The sequence below is a fragment of the Rhinatrema bivittatum genome, chromosome 1 (genome assembly GCF_901001135.1).
Source record: "Rhinatrema bivittatum chromosome 1, aRhiBiv1.1, whole genome shotgun sequence".
NCBI classification, from domain to species: domain Eukaryota; kingdom Metazoa; phylum Chordata; class Amphibia; order Gymnophiona; family Rhinatrematidae; genus Rhinatrema; species Rhinatrema bivittatum.
In genome coordinates this window covers 820,679,625-820,701,511 of record NC_042615.1, presented here as the reverse complement: position 1 = coordinate 820,701,511, position 21,887 = coordinate 820,679,625, and the positions used below count along the sequence as shown (strand labels likewise).

The following is a 21,887-nucleotide window of genomic DNA, read 5'->3' as shown; positions in this document are numbered from 1 at the left end:
TTGGAATTGAAGGTGGCCCGTGGGATCCTCAGTGGCAGCCTCTGCCCAGTGATTACATTTGCAGGGAAAGCTCAGTTATGCAAGACACTGATGTTACAGTTTACTGCAGGGGTGAAAAATGACGTTCCTCTTATTCCACAACTTGAGCACACTGTGACAGCTTTATCTTCTATGTCCCACAGTCAATAATTCCTTACTAGAAGTACGGAATAAAATGTATCCTACCTCCCTGCTTTTTATGTCTTATATGGAACATAAGATAAGCCATACTGGGTCAGACCAAGGGTCCGTCAAGCCCAGCATCCTGTTTCTTACAGTGGCCAAGTCACAAGTGCCTGGCAAGTACCCAAACATTAAATGCATCACAAGCTACTATTGCTTATTAATTAATAGCAGTTTATGGATTTTTTTCCTCTAGGAACTTATCCAAACCTTTTTTAAACCCAGTTACACTAACTGCTGTAATCACATCCTCTGGCAATGAATTCCAGAGCTTAACTATGTGCTGAGTGAAAAAGAATTTTCTTTGATTTGTTTTAAATGAGCTACTTGCTTTCTTCATGGAGTGCCCCCCTGGTCCTTGTATTATCTGAGAGAGTAAATAACCAAATTAGATTGATTTGTTCATGTCCTTTTATTATTTTGTAGACTTCTATCATAGCTCCCCTTAGTCGTCTCCAAACTGAACAGCCCTAACTTCTTAAGCCTTTCCTCATAGGGCAGCCATTCCATGCCCCTTATCATTTTGGTCGCCTTTCTCTGCAGTTTCTCCAGTGCAACTATATCTTTTTTGAGATGCGGCAATGTTTCAGGAATCTCTGTTAATAAATAGGAGCTTCTCTTTGTAACAAACCACTTTTCAATAGATCTTGGCTATAAAGGTCTTATCATTCTGCCACTGACTCATGACATCACCCAGCTAGTGACTGATGACATCACACTGGTAGTAATATCACCCAAACAGTGACTTATGACATCACACTGATAATATCACCCAGCCAGTGACTGATGACATCACACTGGTAGTAATATCACCCAGCCAGTGACTGATGACATCATACTGGTAGTAATATCACCCAACCAGTGACTGATGACATCACACTGGTAGTAATAATAATCAAGCAGTGACTGATACATCACAATGACAGTAAAATCAAACAGACAATGCTGTTGATATGATTTCTATTCAAACTTTTTATTGCCACTTATTTCAAGTTGATATTACACAGTGAATGGTGACATCACACAGGTTGTAATTATTGGCCTAAGACAAAAGGTAGTGAGTGACATCACCCAACCAGTGACAGATGAAATGACGAGGTTTTCATTTTCCAGCGAGTATCAGATCGTTATAAGCTGTGGATGGGACAGAAGTGAGAATGATGTGTGTCAGAGTCAAGACTTACCATCGTTCAATGCCACCTTGAAGAACCTGACATATATCACCGCTGCATTTCTTGCATCTAATGTCACCGACAATATGTCAGTCATCGTGGGAGATGGGGCTTATTATCACGGTTATTACAATGCTCCCCTCAGCCCCGGTCACAACTGCACGGCCTTTCTGAGAGTCATTAGCGTGTGGAAGCAGGTAAGTTCCTTCCCAGATCCTCATTCTCTGCTTGGGATATGACAGATTATTATTAGAGTGGCTCAAACCTTCTTTTGTGCATGCAGTAATTTCTTTCCCACTCTGCACTATTTATCTTTCCTCTCCTTTCCATCTGCTTCCTGTTCTTATCAGTGAGCCAGTGAATGACCTCTCTCACCTTACTCCCATCCCTTCCAGCCTATATTATGGGCGCAAGTTGCAGCTGGGGGGGAGGAATCTGATCCCCTCGTACAAGTACTATGTAGTGTACATCCCAGGGTCTCTTCAGGAGCTGCCAGGGACCTTTGCACCCTGAGATCTACAGTATGGCTAGAACAAGGGGCCGCCCATCGATCAGCGATGGAATCTGCTGCTGACCAGGACGCTGCTGGACACTTCAGCAGAGCTTCCAGAGATGAGCGGCATCACCGCTTATTCTCATTGACTGGAACTGACATGAGGATTTGCTCCAGTCGTATCTTAAAGCTCAGAAGAATGTTTTTAGCTGGGGAAGGGCATCGGGAGCTCCTAGCTTCCTTTCTCTGTGGCTTCTTGACTCGTTTTCTACTTTAGCTACTGCATCATTGGAAATCTTATTTATGAATTATGAGTTAGTTATTACATTTATGAATTGCCCATTCCCGAGACTCTGGGGGAGTTACAATTCCAACATAAATACATAAGATAAACCTGGCTGTTCAAAAAAGCATACCCATGACTGACTGGGCCCCATATAGGCCGCATACGTCACTGTTTAACCTCCCTCCTGATTCCCCCTCCCATCCTTACCTGCACTTGTTCCCTAGAAACGCTCGCTACTGTATAGTTCTATATGTAGATCAAATTCTCGGTAATCCTTGTTACTCTTATGTCAATGATATTTATTTGCTAAGTTAACTGTTAAACATGCTATTTGTTTTTTATTATTTTTGCTCCGTTTAATATTTTATTGTAAAGCCTGTTGCTGCATTACTGTTTGCTGTAAACCGAGGTGATGTGCTGCAAGTGCCGCGGTATATAAAAAAAATCTCTAAATAAAATAAATAAATAAATAAATAAACAATATAACACGGACAGCAAAGACACAAAATAGAAATAACCAACTTCATTGAAACTGTCACCGCAGAAATTCCCCAGAGGCCTTTATGAATTGCCCTCACCAGCACAACCTCCCAGCACCCCCTGTACAGCCTACTCTGTCCCACCACAACCTGCCCTCACTCCCAGTCCTACAGCCCCCCCCCCCTCAACCCCAGCCCCCAAAACAGCACAACCACCCATGGAAATTCCCCCAAGGCTCCTATTTCTTGCCATCCCCAGCACAGCCTGCTCAGCCCCAGTAGCTTTCCTTCCCCCTCCAGCCCCAGCACAGCCTTCTTTAAGGGAGGGGAGGGGGGAAGGACCTGAGATGTAGTGGGGGGGGGGGGGAAGGGAGAGAGAGAGGATATCCAGGGTGGCACCATAGTAAGCAGCTATTTATGCTACTATAGGAGGCCCACCTAGCAACTCGAGGTAAGGTTTAGGTATTAGTTGTAGGGCTTAGGGGCCACTTTTACTTGCAGAGTGTGACGTACGAACAGAACAGTGCTCTCTTTTGTCAAGATTTGATGTCCTTCGGAGTGAGAAAACTCACACAACGATGAGATTTGTGCAGTGTTCTCTCAACCTAGCTTGATGGATTCTCTACCTGGGTAACATCAAGCTAGGCTGAGAGAACATTGCACAATTCTCATCGTTGTGTGAGTTTCCTCACTCCGAAGGACATCAAATCTTCACAAGTGTGCACTGTTCTGTTTTATTTCTCACTCTGCATGTTAAAGTGGCCTCTAATCCCTACACTACTACCTAAACCTCACCTCGAGTTACTATGTGGGCCCCCTATAGTAGCATAAAACGCTAACTACTACACAGGCCTTATAGACTCTTCCTTTCCCTCTCCCTCCCTTCCCTCTCTTTCCCATGGCTGTAGATAGGAAATACCTCACCCAGAGTTTGCTCATTTAACTGGCTATTTTCTTTCTGAAGGACAGAAAAGTCTCCTGTGCAACTTATGGATCTTTTGATGGTAAGCAAAACTGGTTCTGTTGTTATCATTATAGCACACTGTACTTTTACTGCATGCTGGGTGCAATCTATTTTAGAATCTTTCGCTGAGTAGTAATCTTATTTCATGACTGCTGTCCTGCAATACCCCAAATACCCCATTTTCTTTTTTTTTAATTTGTACTTTATTAAATGTTTATTTATTTATTTAAAGGACTTGTATTCCAGAAATCAATCTCCCAGTGCGGATCACAACCAACAATCATAAAAACAAATAATGCAGACATAATCAAGATAAAGCAAAAGGGGCTGTCATAACCCCTCACTGCACGCAACACAGAAAAACAAAATAAATACCACACACCATGCACAAATAAAACAAATAACATTAAAAACTAATACACAGCATAAAAGCATTGCCTCTGCAAATGTTAAAGTTTTATGCTGCTTTCGCCCCAGTTTTGTGGAATTCAATGCTGTGGCAATGAATTCCACAAAACTGGGGCGAAAATAGAAAAGGCTCTAGACCAAGTCTGTACATGCTTGTGTAGCCAAACAGGAGGGACCTGCGATAGCTGAGGGGCCCGCCGACCGTAACAATTGCGAGGGAACGTGCCATTCAGGTTTCGTTCTTACACTGCAAGAATATTCAGTCATTTGTGACTCAATACCAGCAATGTCAACTGAGCCCTCCATTTAACTGGGAGCCAGTGTAATTCCTGAAGCCCTGAGGTAGTTTGTTCCCACTTTGCTAAGCCCAGTAGCACTCGGGCAGCAGCGTACTGTGCAAGCTGGATAACGCGCAACAACTTACCAAGAAGCCCCACAAAAAGGCTATTACAATAATCAGCACCCAGGATTGCAGCACTGATCTAAAAAGCTGCAGGGGCAAAATAAACATGAGTGCCGGGAACATCCTTAGTTTAAAAAAGGCTCCTTTTGCTGTTTGGCGAATATGGGGCTTAAATGTCAGTTCAGAATCTAAAATCATTCCTAGATTCTGAATCTCTCATACAACAGGCAGCCCCCAGATTTCCCACACTAAAAGGTAGATTTTAAAAGTTCTGCCCACACCAAAACTGGGAGATTTCACGCGTGTCTCGGGGCCACACGCACTCGGCGAAATTTGAAAGGTGCCCACATATGCACGAATCTTCCGCTATGGGCACAAATCTTTTTTTTTTGAAAAAGGGGCGTGGCATGGGCATGGTTTGGGTGGGAAATGGGTGTTCTGGGATTTTAGACTGAAACTTACGGGCACAAGCACGCACTGGGCTCTCCTACCACGTAACTTTACTTCTGCTATAGATGGCACATAAGTTGTGAATCAAAGAAAACTAGCCTAGTCAGCGAGATTGTAAGGATAGGGACTAACAGGGTGAAAGGAAGGTTGTTTAGCTAGGAGGGTTAGGAAGTCTTATCCTGTACACGAGCAAACTGGAGATGAACTGGGAAAATGGCCAATTGCATCGGCACGTGTCCCTTATAAAATTCCCCCACTTAGGTGCTAAGTGGGGGAATAAACATGTGGATAAAGGTGAACCGGTAGATGTAGTATACTTGGATTTTCAGAAGGCGTTTGACAAAGGTCCTCATGAGAGGCTTCTAGGAAAAGTAAAAAGTTATGGGATAGGTGGCGATGTCCTTTCGTGGATTGCAAACTGGCTAAAAGACAGGAAACAGAGTAGGATTAAATGGACAATTTTCTCAGTGGAAGGGAGTGGACAGTTGAGTGCCTCAGGGATCTGTATTGGGACCCTTTCTTTTCAATATATTTATAAATGATCTGGAAAGAAATACGACGAGTGAGATAATCAAATTTGCAGATGACACAAAATTGTTCAGAGTAGTTAAATCACAAGCAGATTGTGATAAATTGCAGGAAGACCTTGTGAGACTGGAAAATTGGGCATCCAAATGGCAGATGAAATTTAATGTGGATAAGTGCAAGGTGATGTATATAGGGAAAAATAACCCATGCTATAATTACACAATGTTGGGTTCCATATTAGGTGCTACAACCCAAGAAAGAGATCTAGGCGTCATAGTGGATAACACATTGAAATCGTCAGTTCAGTGTGCTGCGGCAGTCAAAATAGCAAACAGAATGTTGGGAATTATTAGAAAGGGAATGGTGAATAAAACGGAAAATGTCATAATGCCTCTGTATCGCTCCATGGTGAGACCGCACCTTGAATACTGTGTACAATTCTGGTCACCGCATCTCAAAAAAAGATATAATTGCGATGGAGAAGGCACAGAGAAGGGCTACCAAAATGATAAGGGGAATGGAACAGCTCCCCTATGAGGAAAGACTAAAGAGGTTAGGACTTTTCAGCTTGGAGAAGAGACGGCTGAGGGGGGATATGATAGAGGTGTTTAAAATCATGAGAGGTCTAGAACGGGTAGATGTGAATCGGTTATTTACTCTTTCGGATAGTAGAAAGACTAGGGGGCACTCCATGAAGTTAGCATGGGGCACATTTAAAACTAATCGGAGAAAGTTCTTTTTTACTCAACGCACAATTAAACTCTGGAATTTGTTGCCAGAGGATGTGGTTAGTGCAGTTAGTATAGCTGTGTTTAAAAAAGGATTGGATAAGTTCTTGGAGGAGAAGTCCATTACCTGCTATTAAGTTCACCTAGAGAATAGCCACTGCCATTAGCAATGGTTACATGGAATAGACTTAGTTTTTGGGTACTTGCCAGGTTCTAATGGCCTGGATTGGCCACTGTTGGAAACAGGATGCTGGGCTTGATGGACCCTTGGTCTGACCCAGTATGGCATTTTCTTATGTTCTTATGTTCATGTGCACGTCTTTTATAAACACATGTACATGCGAACAGCTGATTTTATAATGTACACGCGTATATGCGCCGGCAAACCCGTGCACATGTGCGCCCGCATGGAGGTCTTAAAATTTACCAGTAATTGATGTCTGTAGGGGACAATTTTCCTACCTGAAGTCATTTTGTTTCCTGAATATTCAATACTAAATCATTCAGTTAGCCAAGATTTGGGTTTAGTTAGGCATTCACTAAAATCTGTTCAAGAAATACCCCCAACTCATTACAAGGAATAAACTATTCAATATCATCCACATAAATAAGATAAGGCACATTTCACTCCTTAAAAATTGTCCCTAGAGGGGCCAAATATAAATGAATGTGAATCCCTGGGATACCCTGGAACATAATGACCACCATGAGGAACACTTATCCCCCATCTGAATGCAGTGTCCTCTTCCCTGCAAATAAGATGTAAGCCATCTCAGCACAGTCCCCGTTGCCCTTAGATCCTGCAACCGGGACACCAGTACTCGATGAGTGACCATGTCACATGCAGCTGGGATATCCAACTGCACCAGAATCCTATTTCTCCATGCTCCAGACTACACAAAAGGGTGTCCAACAAAGACATCAGCAGCAGTTCTGTGTTGTCAACCTTTCTAAAACCAAATTGATTCCTATCTAACACCTCATAATCTGTCAAATACTCATCCAAATGTACCAAGACACATTTTACTATAACGTCTGCTAAAGTCAGAGGAATAGAAATGGGACAGTAGTTAAAAACCTCGGTTACTGAAATAATATGATTCTTTTTGAACCAACCTGACTGTAGCACGTTTTAAGTGCTCTGAAACATAGCCTTTGGCAATAAATCTATTAATCATAACCTTAGGGTCTCAAAAAAACCTTCTTTCATACATTTAATAATAGAATAAGGACAGAGGTCCACTGGGGAGAAATTAACACACAAACTCAGTATCTAAGGGATTAACTCTTTCAAAGATTTTCTGAATTCAGGCCACTCTTTACTTGTATTTAATGACCACGGCTGCTCAAAAGGCATTGGACTATCACCCAGTTGTCACTGTACATTCTATATCAACTTCTCAAAATAGTCAGCAAAGGCCTTATAAGATGGAACATCCCGTACCACCGAAACTGATCGTGAAGTCAGCTTCCTTACAATTGAAAACAGTTCCAAGGCTTTACTTAAGGAAGATTCAAGAGCCTTAACATCATAAGCTGATCTCGCTAATCAGCAGCACATACGATAATTCTTCAAGGAAGCCTGGTACATCCGCCTAAGAGTCCTCATCATGGCGTTTTCTCCAGACCCTTCCGGCTCTACGGATTACTTTCTGCTGGGATACTAACCCATGATCAAACTACGGGGCACATTTAACTTTATTTATGTAAGCCTACCCTGCTGTGCAGATCCAGCATGGGTGAGGCCATAAAGTTATTTATACTATTCGAGGCAGGATCCCTTCGATCTCCCCTGGGTGTCTAGGGGTAGAAAGGAGTCCTATCAGGCCCCAGTGCAGGGTGACTAATTTCCTAGGCTGAATTCCCTGGATTAGGTGAATTTCCTCTGTGTACTGTGTGTCCCAAAGAAACCACCAGGACCACCAGATTAGTATCCAAACTTAACACTTTACTGTAAACAAGTTGGTTTGGTGGCACAGTAAATATGATTTCCAGCTTCACAGTTCTCTTTCTTTCTCTCACTTAGTGTACAATTCTTGTAGCCTCTAACCGTACAGGAGTCTTTGATATGGTCGGGAGTCCTACCACTCTCCTGGGTTAGGCAGAGCAGTGGTCTCCTATAGAGGCCGGGAATCCCTCCCAGGTGGCAACAAAAATCTGTCTCTGTCTCCCCTGGGTGTCAGAAACTCCAGATGGGTGTCCTCCCGTTAGATCTAATATTTACTCACTGTTAGTTGTCTTTTCTCTGGATGAGGATCCCTGGCAGAGGGGCAGAAAATCACTTCCTCCCAGAACTTGAAAATACCTTCTTTGTTCCCCAAAATAGGTAACACCAGATGTGCTCTGCAATGGGTCACCACCACTTCTGGGGCAGGTCTTCCCTAAACTTGGATGTCTTCAACTTAAGGTTCCCCAATCCCTGAGCCTCGGAAAGGCCCAGGCCTTCAGCAGGGCTCCTATGAATCAAAAGTTCAAATCAGTCCCCGAGCAGCCACTCTGCACCTCATGTGGAGCCCTGGAGGGGTCTCAGAGGGTTTCCAGGGCTCCAGGTAGGCCCAGGATAAACCCCCAACCTTCCTTTCTAACTTCCAAGCTAGAGTCCCCTCGAATCCTTTGAAAAGCCTCCTGCAAGGGACATCCATTTCAGCCCTGCAACTGGGAGGGCTGCCGCTGAAAGGGTCCTCCCCCTAATTCCTTTCTCTAACTGCATTGCAAGTCTATTTCCAGAGCTTATGGTTACTTATCTAATCCAGGTCATCCAGTCCAGGCTACTTTATCATTTGTAGTCTGCAAACTCCGCTGCCAGCATTCAGCTACTTCCTTCAAAGGAAGATAATCCCAATCGACATTTTTAACGTCTGCAGACTACACGTCTAGAAATTCATTATTATTCACTGTTGGGCGTTTTCATTTCTTACTGCGAGAGATACCACTATGCCCTTATTTTAAACATCCAAGACAAAAAGAAATGAAATCATGTCTCCTGACAAAATATAATGTCCAGAATATGCACAGCCTTGTGGACAGGAACCCGCACAAGTTGTAAAAAAATCTGACACCGTCAAAGCTGCAAAAAAATTCTCTGCTCGTCTCAAATTTGGAGCATCAATATGTAAATTAAAATCCCCAATTATAATAAACACAATATCTCAGGGATAAAGAAGCTAAAAAATCTATTTCATTCCTTAGTAGAAAGACCTGGCAGACAACATAGTACACAAAACACCAATTATAAATTTTAAAAAGAATCAGTTCACATAAATTGAGAAAAGAACAGGGGGGAATGTCCAACCATTGGAGGAGCAGGGTTTTCCTTTAGAAAATGAACACCCTTCCACCCTGTATCCCTCTGGGCAAACATCATTAAGCAAAACCAAATTATAATCAGCTAGAAATAAAAGATCCAACTGACTTTTTAACCTTTTATTTATCCAGTTTTAAGAAATATAAACATGACAATATTTGCAAAAAAAATTAGATGCAGAGACTTAGCAATTATACAAATAATAATAAAAAAAAACTATGAAACAATGAAACTGCAATCTCTTACAAGCCCACAGTGAGAAAGGGGGGAAAAGAAATACTGAGAAGCAAGACCCAAAAATATAGAAATAGCTTTAAAAAGAAAGAGAAGTCCTTGAGACTACAAATATAATTAGCGTTCCTATTGACAGAATCTAGATGGGATCAGCAATAGTGCCAGAGGCAATTTTAGCTTCAAGAAACACTCTTAACTGTAGCGGGTCAAAAAAAATGTATCGCTCATTTTTATACATCAGAAGACATTTGCATGGAAAACGTAGAAATAATTCAGCCCTAATGCCAAGCACCTCTTGCCTCATTTGCAGGAATTGCTTGTGTCTAGCCTGAGTCTCAAAAGACACCTTTGGAAAACACCAAATGTTTTGACCCATAAACAGAGAATCTTTCGGGCCAATGCAATATGGTGCACTGAGGCTCCCGCACAGGTCAACGAGTGCGTCCAAAACCCCTTATGCAATAAATGGATTAGTGCATCCAAACGCTCGTCCAAACCAGGGGTAGCTAATAGTGCTCATCACATGTAAATTCCAGTTGATGAGGCTATTACCCACCTTTTTACCACGGCAGCTGATTTAAATATTAAATCGGGCACCCGGAAGAGGTGGATCAGTGCATGTTAGGAGAGTGGACGCTCAATCATGAGCGCCCATTCGTCACGCACCAATATTGCATCAGCCTGTTTGTATTTAAAGAAAAGCTGCATGACTGGATTTTTATCCGACTCTAAAACAAAAGAAATTAACAAGGTTCCCAAGAGGGAAGGTCGTCCTGCGAATTCTCTAAAAAGGCAGTCAGTTCTAGGGTATCCCTATTCAGTTGTTCCTAAACAGCTTCTTCCTGTGCCTTAGGAGCTGTAACATGTTTTTTCTGTGGAAGATAAAATATCTTATTTAACAGTGGTAATGATGCCTGAGTAAATTTTAAAACCTCTAATTGATATATTTTAACAGTTCCCTTGGACTAACCAAAGAGTTCTGTGGAAAGTTCAAGAATCTCAAATTTAAAGCTCTTAATTTATTTTCCACTACTTCCAACTTCTGTTGAAGTTTTAAGTGGTCCTTTTGCAAGCTTTCACTGTTAGATTGGATCAGAGTTACCCTTCTTTCACAGTCCAAAACCTTCTCAGAAAACAATGTAACTGATTGCTCCACGCTCTCTGTAGTAGCTTTATTGTCCTTCATTAGAGATTCGATGCCATCGAGTCTCTTTGAAATAGTAACGTTCACGGTACTAATTGCTGTTCAGATAGATTCTAGTGAGATCTCACCTCTCACCCCGCACTTGTTCTTCTCCACTCCCGGGAGCCGAGACGAGGAGACAGTCAGAGGCACTCCTGATGTTCCAGCCACTCCAAAAGGGCACAGGGGAATCGAATGCTGCTCCAGGCTGAGGGACACCTCGGCCTCGGACCAAGGCAAGGCTTCTCTCTCTACCACGGCAACAAAAGGCCCCTGGCTGTGGAGTGGAGGCCATCAACTCTGGGATGCAAACAGATAAAAAGATCCAACTGATTTTGCTCCAAAATATTATGCAAATAATCCTCATTCTTTCTAATGGATCTAGCATTAATATAACCTGTCCGTATATAGCACTGCAGTAATGTATTTGAAGGCCTGGCATCTAACTTAACAGTATGGGGATATATCAAAGCCCCTTGGTTACCTGGTCTTAAACCATTACGATAACGTGACCGAAGGCCAGCATATTTACCCTGGCCACAAATGACTGGTGTTCCACTGATCATAGCGGACAACCAGCCCACCAACCAAACCCCAAACGGCAATATCCTATTATTCTTAATTCTAAGCAAGTTCTGAACAATCAAAACCCCAAAAGACTCAACAATATATATCAACCCATTCTCTCAAATCTCCAACGCAGAGACAGGGTCCCTGGCCCCAGGAACATCCCTCAAAGCGGCGGGCCCACCAGACGAGGGCCAGCCTAACAGGCACCCTCTTTAAACTGGTCTCTGGCAGCGCGGGCCTCTCACTGCTGGCAACTTTGTTACGGTAACATTTAAATGAGAACCTATAATATAGCAAACATGAAACCTTACCACAGGAAACAAATAAAAAATCTCATTAAATCATTAGTCCTCAACATTGGGGGTAGATTAGAAAAATATAGGAAATACCTAAGAAGTAAAAAAAAAAACAAAAAATGGAGGAACTAGAATCTAAGGGGTGAATTTTAAAAGAGCTGCTCGCATTAAAAGCCCCGTGTATGCGAGTGTCTGTACCGAGTGTGAGCAATGTGTATTTTTAAATGGCCCAGTTACATGCAAATATGCGCGTGCACGAGTAACCCAATGTGTGGGGAAAAGGGGCGGAGTTAGGGCGTTTCGGGAGGGGCCAACATTTATCCTCGTAAATACAGATTTTAAATCCGGCGGCTGAAGCATGCATCGGGCTGTTACCCACCCTTATTTGCTTCTGCTCTTGATGAGGTGTAAGTATGGAGAAAACTCGTTTTAGGCCTAAAACAACTGGGTGAGGGGTCTGGGTAAACTGGGGGGAGTTCTGGATGACCTAGAGATAGGCTGGGCATACTGGTGGACTGACTGGTCGTCAAGCTGGTTATTTCCTTCATGCGTGAATGTTTTAAAATCCGCTTAGCTGTGCGCGTTAAAGTTGACAAATCCCTAAGAAAGATATGCAAATTACATTTGCTTCTGTAACCACTTAAAATTAGGAGCACACCTACACGAGCTAGATGTATTTTAAATACTACGCGCACACTTGTGTGGGCGATTTAAAATTCCTGCATACGTGGGTGTTCTCGTGACCATTTTAAACGTTACCGTCTCTTTGGGCACCTAAAATCTCAGCAATTCCACAACCACAAAAGGCACCTGCCTCAGATTAACCTCTAGCTGTCTGCCAGATTTGGTTTCTAAATTCCCGCAGGGGTTTGAGCTGGCAGAATTCTCAAAAACTCTGAAAAATATTCAGAAATCAATGCATTTCATGTTTGCCTTTCTCAAAAATCATCCGGTGGAATTTACCCAAATGTGACAAAATAGCAGGACTTAGGGGAGTGTCATGTGCAGCAAAGTTCATAAAAAAGGGTCCTCAGATGGTAAAACAGTGAGGAGGAAAGAATCGGGGTCTAAGAGACAACGCTACCACAACCCTCTTGCAAATAGTTCAGCACCTATCTTCTACATCCCCAAGATAGCAGAACAAGAGAAAGCTGAGGTGTGCTAAGTCTCCAAAAAGCATTGTCGGAATCTTAAAAGTGGAAATACTTGTTCAGTTTATCATATCCACATTGTGACAAGGTATCTCTGCACCCACACTGAAAGGGTTAAAACAGCAATGTCAGGGAGTAGCTGTTTAAACGGTGCAGATCAGCAGTTCAAACAAACCAGGCCTTGTTCATGTAGATGTGAGATATGACGGGTTATATGGAACATGTCTGGTCAGATGATCCCAATGTATGGGTCAGGAGAATGGCCGAAGTCGTCACTCGACACCCCAAATGCACCACGGTTCTTGCAGATGAGCAGTGCCTGCATACTGTGTGCTAGTAATGCCTTGTCCCTTTAGTTTCAGAGACTCCGGAGCCTGCAAACTCCATACTGGGCCTGGTAATTGCGTTGTGCCTCCTGTTTCTGTTGCTGCTTGTGGCGGTTCTGGTTGTATACTGGAAGTTGCGATCCTCCCGGTGAGTAAAGAGGGTGAAGTTGTGATTCCATGAGGCTTCCACTGGGAATACAGGTGTTAAAGCAAAGCAAGCCCCCTCCTCTTCACCCCTCTCCCAAACCATCAGCATTTCAAACATTAGTATGCTATCCTTAGAGGGCTAGGAACTGATCTGATTGTCAATGGTGCAAATAGGCCTGGAGATCCTTTTTATTCCATAAACTAGTATGACACTTTCTGGGCACCTATTATATAAGAGTGTTCCCTGTACGTACCCGGATCCGTCCAGACTCCTGGGTTTATACATCCCTGCCAGCAGATGGAGACAGAGAAAGTTGACACTGCTTGATAACCCCCGGTGCCACCTGCAGTTCCTCAGTATTTCTCTGCCTCCAACAGATAGCAGAGGCTGTAGAACCTGCAGTTCTGCGCTTTTTCTAGGACTATACTTTTGAGCCTTCCTCCCGAGGGTTTCTTTTGGTTACTTCAGGTTTTCCTGTGGTACCTACCCCGTCCGGTTGAGGCAGATGGGCCGGGGATTGTCACCCTTTTGTCTGCCCATCTGTGCGTCCGTGGGGTGTCCATCTGGTTGTCCAGATCCCTCCCCTCACGAGGCCGCTCAGGTGGCTGCAGGCTCCAAGGGGGTTGTTTTATTTTCAGTTCCCCCTGTTTCCTGAGACTGCCTGTTTCTTGTCTTTTTTTCTTTGGAGAAAGTGCGGGCGACTTCCTCCTCAGCTTGCTGGTAAGATCGGCCCATTTCGGGGGGAGGGGACTGTTCTTTTTTTCTAAATTTGTTTCTGTCAGTCTTTCCCTCTTAGGCTCCTTTCCCCAGCATGTTCCATGGTGCCTCGCGATCGTGACTGAACCATGCAAGTCTCTGCGCAGCTCGTTCAGAGGGTGGTGAGGGCTCCTCCGGCGCTCCTCTGCCCATGAAGCGGTGTCGTGACTTGGCCAGTTGCGGTCCTAATCTTGGCAGGGGCTCTGTCCTCGGTGCTGGTTCTTCCTCATACAGCACGGGAATGGCGGCCATCTTCGATTTTTCGGCGGCTGTTCCCACGCCATCGGGGAGAGTGGGGGAGGGTACACCATGTTTGTTCCCAGCCCGATCTGACTTTGCTGTTGGGCTGGGGGGGAGGAAGCCATCATTTCACCCATTCCTGCCGTTTGACCTGAGGGGGCTGGGGCAGGGAGAGTATTTTCCCCAGAATTCGTGTTGTTGCTCCATGATGCATTTTTGGCCAGTCAGTAGCCTTCTAGTGCTCAGACTTTGGCCAGGCCCGTGCAGGCACAGCCTTGGGGGGGGGGCGGGCAGTGGGGGCTCCTTCTATTTGGACTGGTTCTGGTTCTGCCCAGCTGGGCGCTGGTTCGGGTTCTTCCCAGCTGAGCAAGTCCACTACGTCCCTTCGTCTCGGGCTTTTTGATCCCCAGGATCTGGCTCTGATGGATCTGATCAAGCTCCCAGGGATACAGGGGAAGAGCCTCTCCATGGTGAATCAACAGGTCCGGTTGATCCGGCAACCGGTGATACCAATATGGGGGATGACCTGGGGATCTCTCCTCCCCGGTCAGAGGATTCGAAGGAGGTTCGCTTGTTCAAGAGGGAGGAATTGGAGGTTTTGCTCACGTTAGCTTTTCAGGTGTTGAGAGTTAAAATGCCCCAGAGCGATACAGATTCAGAAGGGTTGGACCTGGTCCTTGACGGGGTTAGGAGTCCCCCAGCTTCAGTCCCATTCTATAAGTCGGTTAGGAAGTTGGTTGACATGGAATGGGGAATGCCAGATGCTGGTCTGAAGGCCGTTAGGACCATGGGAAAACTTTATTCGCTTCTTGAGGAGGACTTGGAATGTTTTGCTCTCCCAAAGGTTGATGCGGCGCTTTCCACAGTGACTAAGACAACCACTATACCTGTGATTGGTTCCACGGCGTTGAAAGATATGCAGGATCGTAAATTAGAAGTACACCTCAAGTGGATTTTTGAGGTTTCTGCTTTGGGGTTACAGGCAGCGATTTGTTCAAGTTTCATGCAGCGAATGTGCCTCTGCTGGGTGCAGCACAGATGCAGGCACACCTTCCGACGGTGGTGGAATACACTGACACAGGTGAGTGTGTTGAGACGGCTGTGGCTTTCAGGGTGGATGTTCTCTATGATTTGGTGCGTATGTCCTCTAGGGCTATGGCTTCAGCGGTAGCGGCTAGGAGGTTGCTCTGGCTGCGTAACTGGTTGGTGGACGTCTCCTCAAAGATGCAGTTAGGCTCCTTGTCTTTCAAGGGTCGCCTCTTATATGGGGATGACCTTGACAAACTGATTCAGTCTCTTGGGGATAATGATGCTCCGTTTACCCGAAGACAAGCCCAAGGCTACGAGATTCTTTCAGGTACAGTCTCGGTTTAGCTCCAATAGGAGATCAAGACCAGCGAGGTTTCCTCTTGCCTCTCAGAGATCATTCCCTACTCGAGGGCAGCCTTGGGGGCAGTCCTTTCGGGGGGCCAGCAGGCCATTTCAGGGGGGGGGGGGCACAGGAGGATCCGCGTCTGGTGGCAAGTCCTCACAATGAGGCTAGGCCGGTCCTCTCTGTCATTCCTATTATAGGAGGTCGCTTGACTTGATTTTACGGCGAATGGGCCAAGATTACACAGGACCAGTGGGTTCTCAGTGTGGTAAAAGATGGCTACGTTTTAGATTTTGCTCGACCTGTTCGCAAGCTTTTTCTAATTTCCCCCTGCTGTCCAGTCAGCAAGCAATTGGTGGTGCGGGAGACCTTAGCGCGTCTCCAAAGCCTTGGAGCAGTGATTCCGGTACCCTCCGCGGAACTTCTCATGGGCCGCTACTCCATTTATTTTGTGGTTCCAGAGAAGGAGGTCACTTTCCGGCCCATTCTGGATTTGAAGATAATGAATGCCGTCCTCAAAGTTCCCCGCTTACAGATGGTACCTTGCGATCAGTGATAGCAGCTGTTCGCAAAGGGGAATTTCTGGCATCCTTGGATCTCACGGAGGCCTTGTTGTGTTCGTCGGTGCCCGATGCCCTCTCTCCACCCTCCTTACCTCTCTGGCGCCTCCCTCTCCGTCCGCGGGAAGACTGGCTACCGCGGCGTTCTCCTTCCACTTGTCCTCAGGCGTTCCCGGACCAGCTCGACGCTGTTCCCGGACCGGCTCGACGGTTACTACCCCAAACCAAATAAGCCTGATACTTCACTTTCAATGCATATCCAGCATAGCTCTCTGCTTCAACGGCAGGGGAGAAGAAAAACTGATACTTCACGCATATCCAGCATAGCTCTCTGCTTCAACGGCAGGGGAGAAGAAAAACTGATACTTCACGCATATCCAGCATAGCTCTCTGCTTCAACGGCAGAGGAGAAGAAAAACTGATACTTCACGCATATCCAGCATAGCTCTCTGCTTCAACGGCAGGGAGAAGAAAAACTGATACTTCACGCATATCCAGCATAGCTCTCTGCTTCAACGGCAGGGGAGAAGAAAAACTGATACTTCACGCATATCTAGCATAGCTCTCTGCTTCAACGGCAAGGGAGAAGAAAAACTGATACTTCACGCATATCCAGCATAGCTCTCTGCTTCAACAGCAGAGGAGAAGAAAAACTGATACTTCACGTATATCCAGCATAGCTCTCTGCTTCAACGGCAGGGGAGAAGAAAAACTGATACTGCACGCATATCCAGCATAGCTCTCTGCTTCAACGGCAGGGGAGAAGAAAAACTGATACTGCACGCATATTCAGCATAGCTCTCTGCTTCAACGGCAGGGGAGAAGAAAAACTGATACTGCACGCATATCCAGCATAGCTCTCTGCTTCAACAGCAGGGGAGAAGAAAAACAACCAATAAGGGCTGAATAACATAGTCTGGGTAAAACAAATAAGCATGGGTGTAGCTTGCTTATTGCGGCGGTTACTACCCCTACTACCCCTAACTAATCAAGCTTGATATTTCACTCGGATGCAGCTCCATCACTGCTCTCTACATTAATGGCGGGGGTGGAAGGGAAATAGAACCAAAGAGCTAAGAGAAACAGATAAGTATGAGAAAAAAATGTGTGAAGCTTGCTGGGCAGACTGGATGGGCCGTTTGGTCTTCTTCTGCCGTCATTTCTATGTTTCTATGTTTCATTTCTATGTTATCGCCATGTTTCCTGGAGGCCTAGGGGCGCACGCATGGCGCAGCCCCGATTGAAGTACCGGCATTGGCGCGAACCTCGGGGGCGTACCCCGAAGATGACGTCACCCGCGACAGATATTTAACGTCTTGGATTTTGCTAACACATGGAGTTAGCAAAGGTTTTGCTACCTAAGCAACTCTGCCTCCTCGGACTTACCAGAGGTACCTGCTCCTCGGGGGCCCCACTCTCTCTTTGTTTTTTCAGGTGACAGTCTGCAACCGGTACTCACTCCTCGAGGGCCCTGATCCCAGACTCGCTTCGTATACTCTTCTGCCTGGAAGTCTTCACTCCAACTATGTCAGCTACATCAGTGAGTTACCATCATTCTCTCTGAGCTTTCCCTGGAACCAGGTACTCGCTCCTCGTGGGCCTATGCTTTCCAGCTCTTGGGCTTCATTGGGACATTGGGTGAGTGTTACCATCTGCATACCCTGCCTACTCACTATATCTCAGTCTCTCTTCAGCTCATCCTTCAGGGATTGCTGTTCCAGTATCTGAGGGACTACAGCCCAGCCGGGCTTGCCAGCTCACTACTGCCATCTCTGGTGGTTCAGTATACTGTCTAATAAAAGAGCTAGTGTGTGTTTGTCTCCTAACTCTGAGCCTGACCGGTGGTCCCTCTCGGGATCATCCCCCGGGGCGTGGTCATCTGCCACTGGTCCAAGGATCCACCCTCAACTCTCATATATAACAACAGATTGCTACTCCAGCAACTCAGTCCTGAACAAATTGCTAACTACTATCTGATTGCTCCTCCCATCAGGCATCAGATAACAGGCCTATCTGCACATTCCAATCCACTTAGACTCCCAGCGGGGCTTTCTCCGCTTCATGGTGCTGGGTCAGCATTTTCAGTTTCAGGTGCTTCCTTTTGGGCTAGCTACAGCCCCACGCACCTTCACCAAGGAGATGGTGGTGGTAGCGGTGGCACTTCGGAAGGAGAGAGTCCTGGTGCACCCCTATCTGGACGATTGGCTTATCAGGGTGAAATCTGAAGCTCTCAGTCAGTCAACAGAGTTCTCGACGTTCTTTAGTATCTTGGCTGGGTTGTAAACCTGGCAAAGAGTTATTTGTCTCCGACTCAGTCCTTGGAGTACTTGGGTGCTCGATTCGACGCTCGGCAAGGTATATCTTTCGAAAGAAGAAGTGCTCAATTTGCAGAATTGGATCCGCCGGTTATTGAACTTACGAGTTCCCAAAGTGTGGGTTTATTTACAGGTTCTGGGCTCCATGACTTCGATGTTGGAGTTGGTTCCGTGGGCGTTTTTCCATATGAGGCCATTGCAAAGGGCGCTTTTGGCACAGTGGAAGCTGATTTCAGAAGAGTTTCACTTGCTGTTACCTCTCGAGGGTGTGGCCAGAGACAGTCTGTCGTGGTGGCTTCAGTCCTCCAATCTTCTTCACAGAATAGACCTTGAAGTGCCGGACTGGGGAGCGGTTTGTCAACATCATTCAGTCCAGGGTATTTGGTTTGCGAGAGAATCTGCATAGTCTATCAACTGTTTGGAGACCAGGGCGGTCCAGTTAGCCTTGAAAGTGTTCTTACCATTGATAAAAAGGCGCTCTGTGCGGATTGTTTCCAACAATGCAACAACTGTGTCATACATAGAAACATAGAAACATAGAAATGACGGCAGAAGAAGACCAACCGGTCCATCCAGTCTGCCCAGCAAGCCTTACACTTATTTTTCTCATACTTAACTGTTTCTCTTGGCTCTTAGTAACCTTATGTTCTAATTCCCTTTTCACCCCCACTATTAATGTAGAGAGCAGTGATGGAGCTGCTTCCAAGTGAAATATTAAGTTTGAGTAGTTGGGTAAGCGGCAGCATAGCTCTCTGCCATGAAGCAGAGGGCAATGCTGGAAATGTGTGAAGTATCAGTTTTTCTTTTCCCCTGTCATTGAAGCAGGGAGTCATGCCGGACATGCACCGAAAGTGAAGCATGCCTTGAAAGTCACATTAACTATCATCAAATATTGAAAAGCCTAATAATTGGTAATACCTATAGCCCATGAACCCATCCCTGTTTTTTTCTTTTTTTCTTTTTTTTTTTTTTAATTGGGAGATGGATGCCCTTCATCCTTCTACTCTGTGAAGGTGGACACCTACCACTGGCCACTGGCATCCCGCTCCGTGAATGCCTCTGTGGCTACTGCCGCTCCATGCAGTGTTTTACTACCTGCTCTTTATATGCGTCCTCTAGAACTGATGGATCCCATCCCTGTTTTTTTTTTTCTTATTTATTTAATTGGGAGATGACAGCCCTCCATCCTTCCGCTCCGTGAAGGTGGACACCTACCACTGGCCACTGGCATCCCGCTCCGTGAATGCCTCAACCAGCAGGGTGGTACCAAGAGTCAGCCGGTAGCTCAGGAAGCACAAGCCTTGATTCGTTTGGCAGAGTCTCACCTAGAGGGAATAGCGGCGTCACACAAAGCCGGGGTCGACAATGTTCAAGCGGATTTCCTAAGTCGGACTCAGTTAGATCCAGGCGAGTGGGAATTGTCAGAAGTCATGATGCAGCTCATCAGAGATCATTGGGGTTCTCCTCACGTGGATCTGATGGCAACCCGTCAGAATGCCAAAGCGTTTCACTTCTTCAGTCAAAGGTGACAGCACGGGGCTGAAGAGTTGATGCTGTATTCCTACCTTGGCCTTGGGGGGGTTCTGCTTTATGTGTTCCCTCTTTGGCCATTGGTGGGCAAGGTGTTGCGTTGCATAGAGAAATATTATGGGGAAGTGATTTTGGTAGCTCTGGAGTGGCCGAGGCATCCTTGGTTTGCGGATCTCATCAACATGGTGGTGGATGGCCCGCTTCATTTCGGTCAAGTGAAGGGCCTTTTTCGTCAAGGTCCCATATTTTCAGATAAGACCAATCACTTTTGTCTAGCGGCTTGGCTTTTGAGAGGAGGAGATTAACGCGTAAAGGTTATCTGTGGTCTGTCGTCACCACTTATTGCAAGCCAGGAGAAAGTCTACTAATATGGCTTAAGTTAGAGTATGGAAAGTGTTTGAGTCCTGGTGTGCTACTCATGGAATTCGCACCCTACAGTCCTCCATTCTCGATATTTTGTCCTTTCTGCAGGCTGGGTTTGAGATAGGCTTATCTCCTAGCTCCCTTAGATTTCAAGTGGCGGCCTTGGGATGCCTTCGGGGCAAGATCGAGGATTCCATTATTTCAACCCATCCGTTATCAGGTTCCTCAGAGGAACTAGGAATTTGCGGCTTCCGGTTAGGAGAGTTTGTCCAGCCTGGAGCCTTAATCTAGTCCTCCGCGGTTTGTGTGCGGCTCCTTTTGAGCCTCTCCGAAGAGCGACGCTGAAAGACTTGACTCTCAAAGTAGCTTTTCTAGTAGCAATTTGCTCAGCTCTACGTATTTCAGAGTTGCAAGCTTTTTTCTGTCGGGATCCCTTCCTCCAAATTTTGGATTCGGGGGTTTCTTTGAGGACGGTGCCTTCCTTTCTGCGTAAAGTGGTTTCCGCTTTTCATGTCAACCAGATGGTGGAACTTCCAGCCTTCCCAACAGTGGATGCATCCGTTCCACATGCGAAAGAGCTCAAGCAGTTAGATGTTCGATGGGATCTATTGTGCTATCTCGAGGTGATGAATGATTTCAGAAAGTCCAAACACCTTTTTGTTTTGTGGAGTGGCGCAAAGCGAGGTTTCAAGGCTTCTAAGACTACTATTGTGCGTTGGTTGAAAGAGGCCATTGGTTCCACCTACATTACTGCCAGTCAAGAGATTCCAGAGGGCTTGCATGCTCATTCTACATGGTCGCAGGTGACCTGGGTGGAGGCACAGCTGGTGTCTCCTCAAGAGATTTGCACATTAACCTTCATGGAGTGGGCAGTGCAGAGACAGAGAAGACTCATTTGACAAAAAGAAGACCTATAATTTTTAAATAAAAGGAGAGGGAGAGGAGACACATATGGACCTGTCACAATGGAGCAGCGTTCCAGTGAAATTAACTGATGTGAAGGAGTGGTCTAGTAGTCAGAACAGCAGATTGAGAATCAGGAAAGCCAGGGTTCATATCCAGCTTCTCCCCCGTTTTATATATCCCCGTTCCTTGTTATATGTAAAGCCTGTTTGCTGCATTTTGTTTTCATGTAAACCGATGAGATGTTCCCGATTGTCGGTATATAAAAGTCATAAATAAATAAATAAATAAAGTTTCTTATGACCTTAGGCAAGTCACTTCCCCATCCATTAGCTCAGGTACCAACATAAGGGCTCATTCACTAAGCCATGTTAGGCTACTTAGTGTGCAAAAAATGGTGTTTTTCATGTGCTAAATGGCCTAACATAGGGGATAATGCAAGATATTTCATTTGAAGTTACAGTTGTGGCTAACTTATCCCGGAAGCCTTGGGATATTAATGC

General features: G+C 45.5%; 1 protein-coding gene across 1 annotated transcript in view; it reads left to right on the top strand.

Moving 5' to 3' along the window:
* Positions 1-21,887, top strand: part of LOC115073462 — a 301,189-nt gene that overhangs the window by 187,526 nt on the left and 91,776 nt on the right. The window contains exons 13-15 of the mRNA XM_029571896.1: positions 1,336-1,591; positions 3,617-3,656; positions 13,228-13,345. Coding sequence (XP_029427756.1) covers positions 1,336-1,591; positions 3,617-3,656; positions 13,228-13,345 — 414 coding nt within the window. The remainder of the gene's footprint in view (positions 1-1,335; positions 1,592-3,616; positions 3,657-13,227; positions 13,346-21,887) is intronic.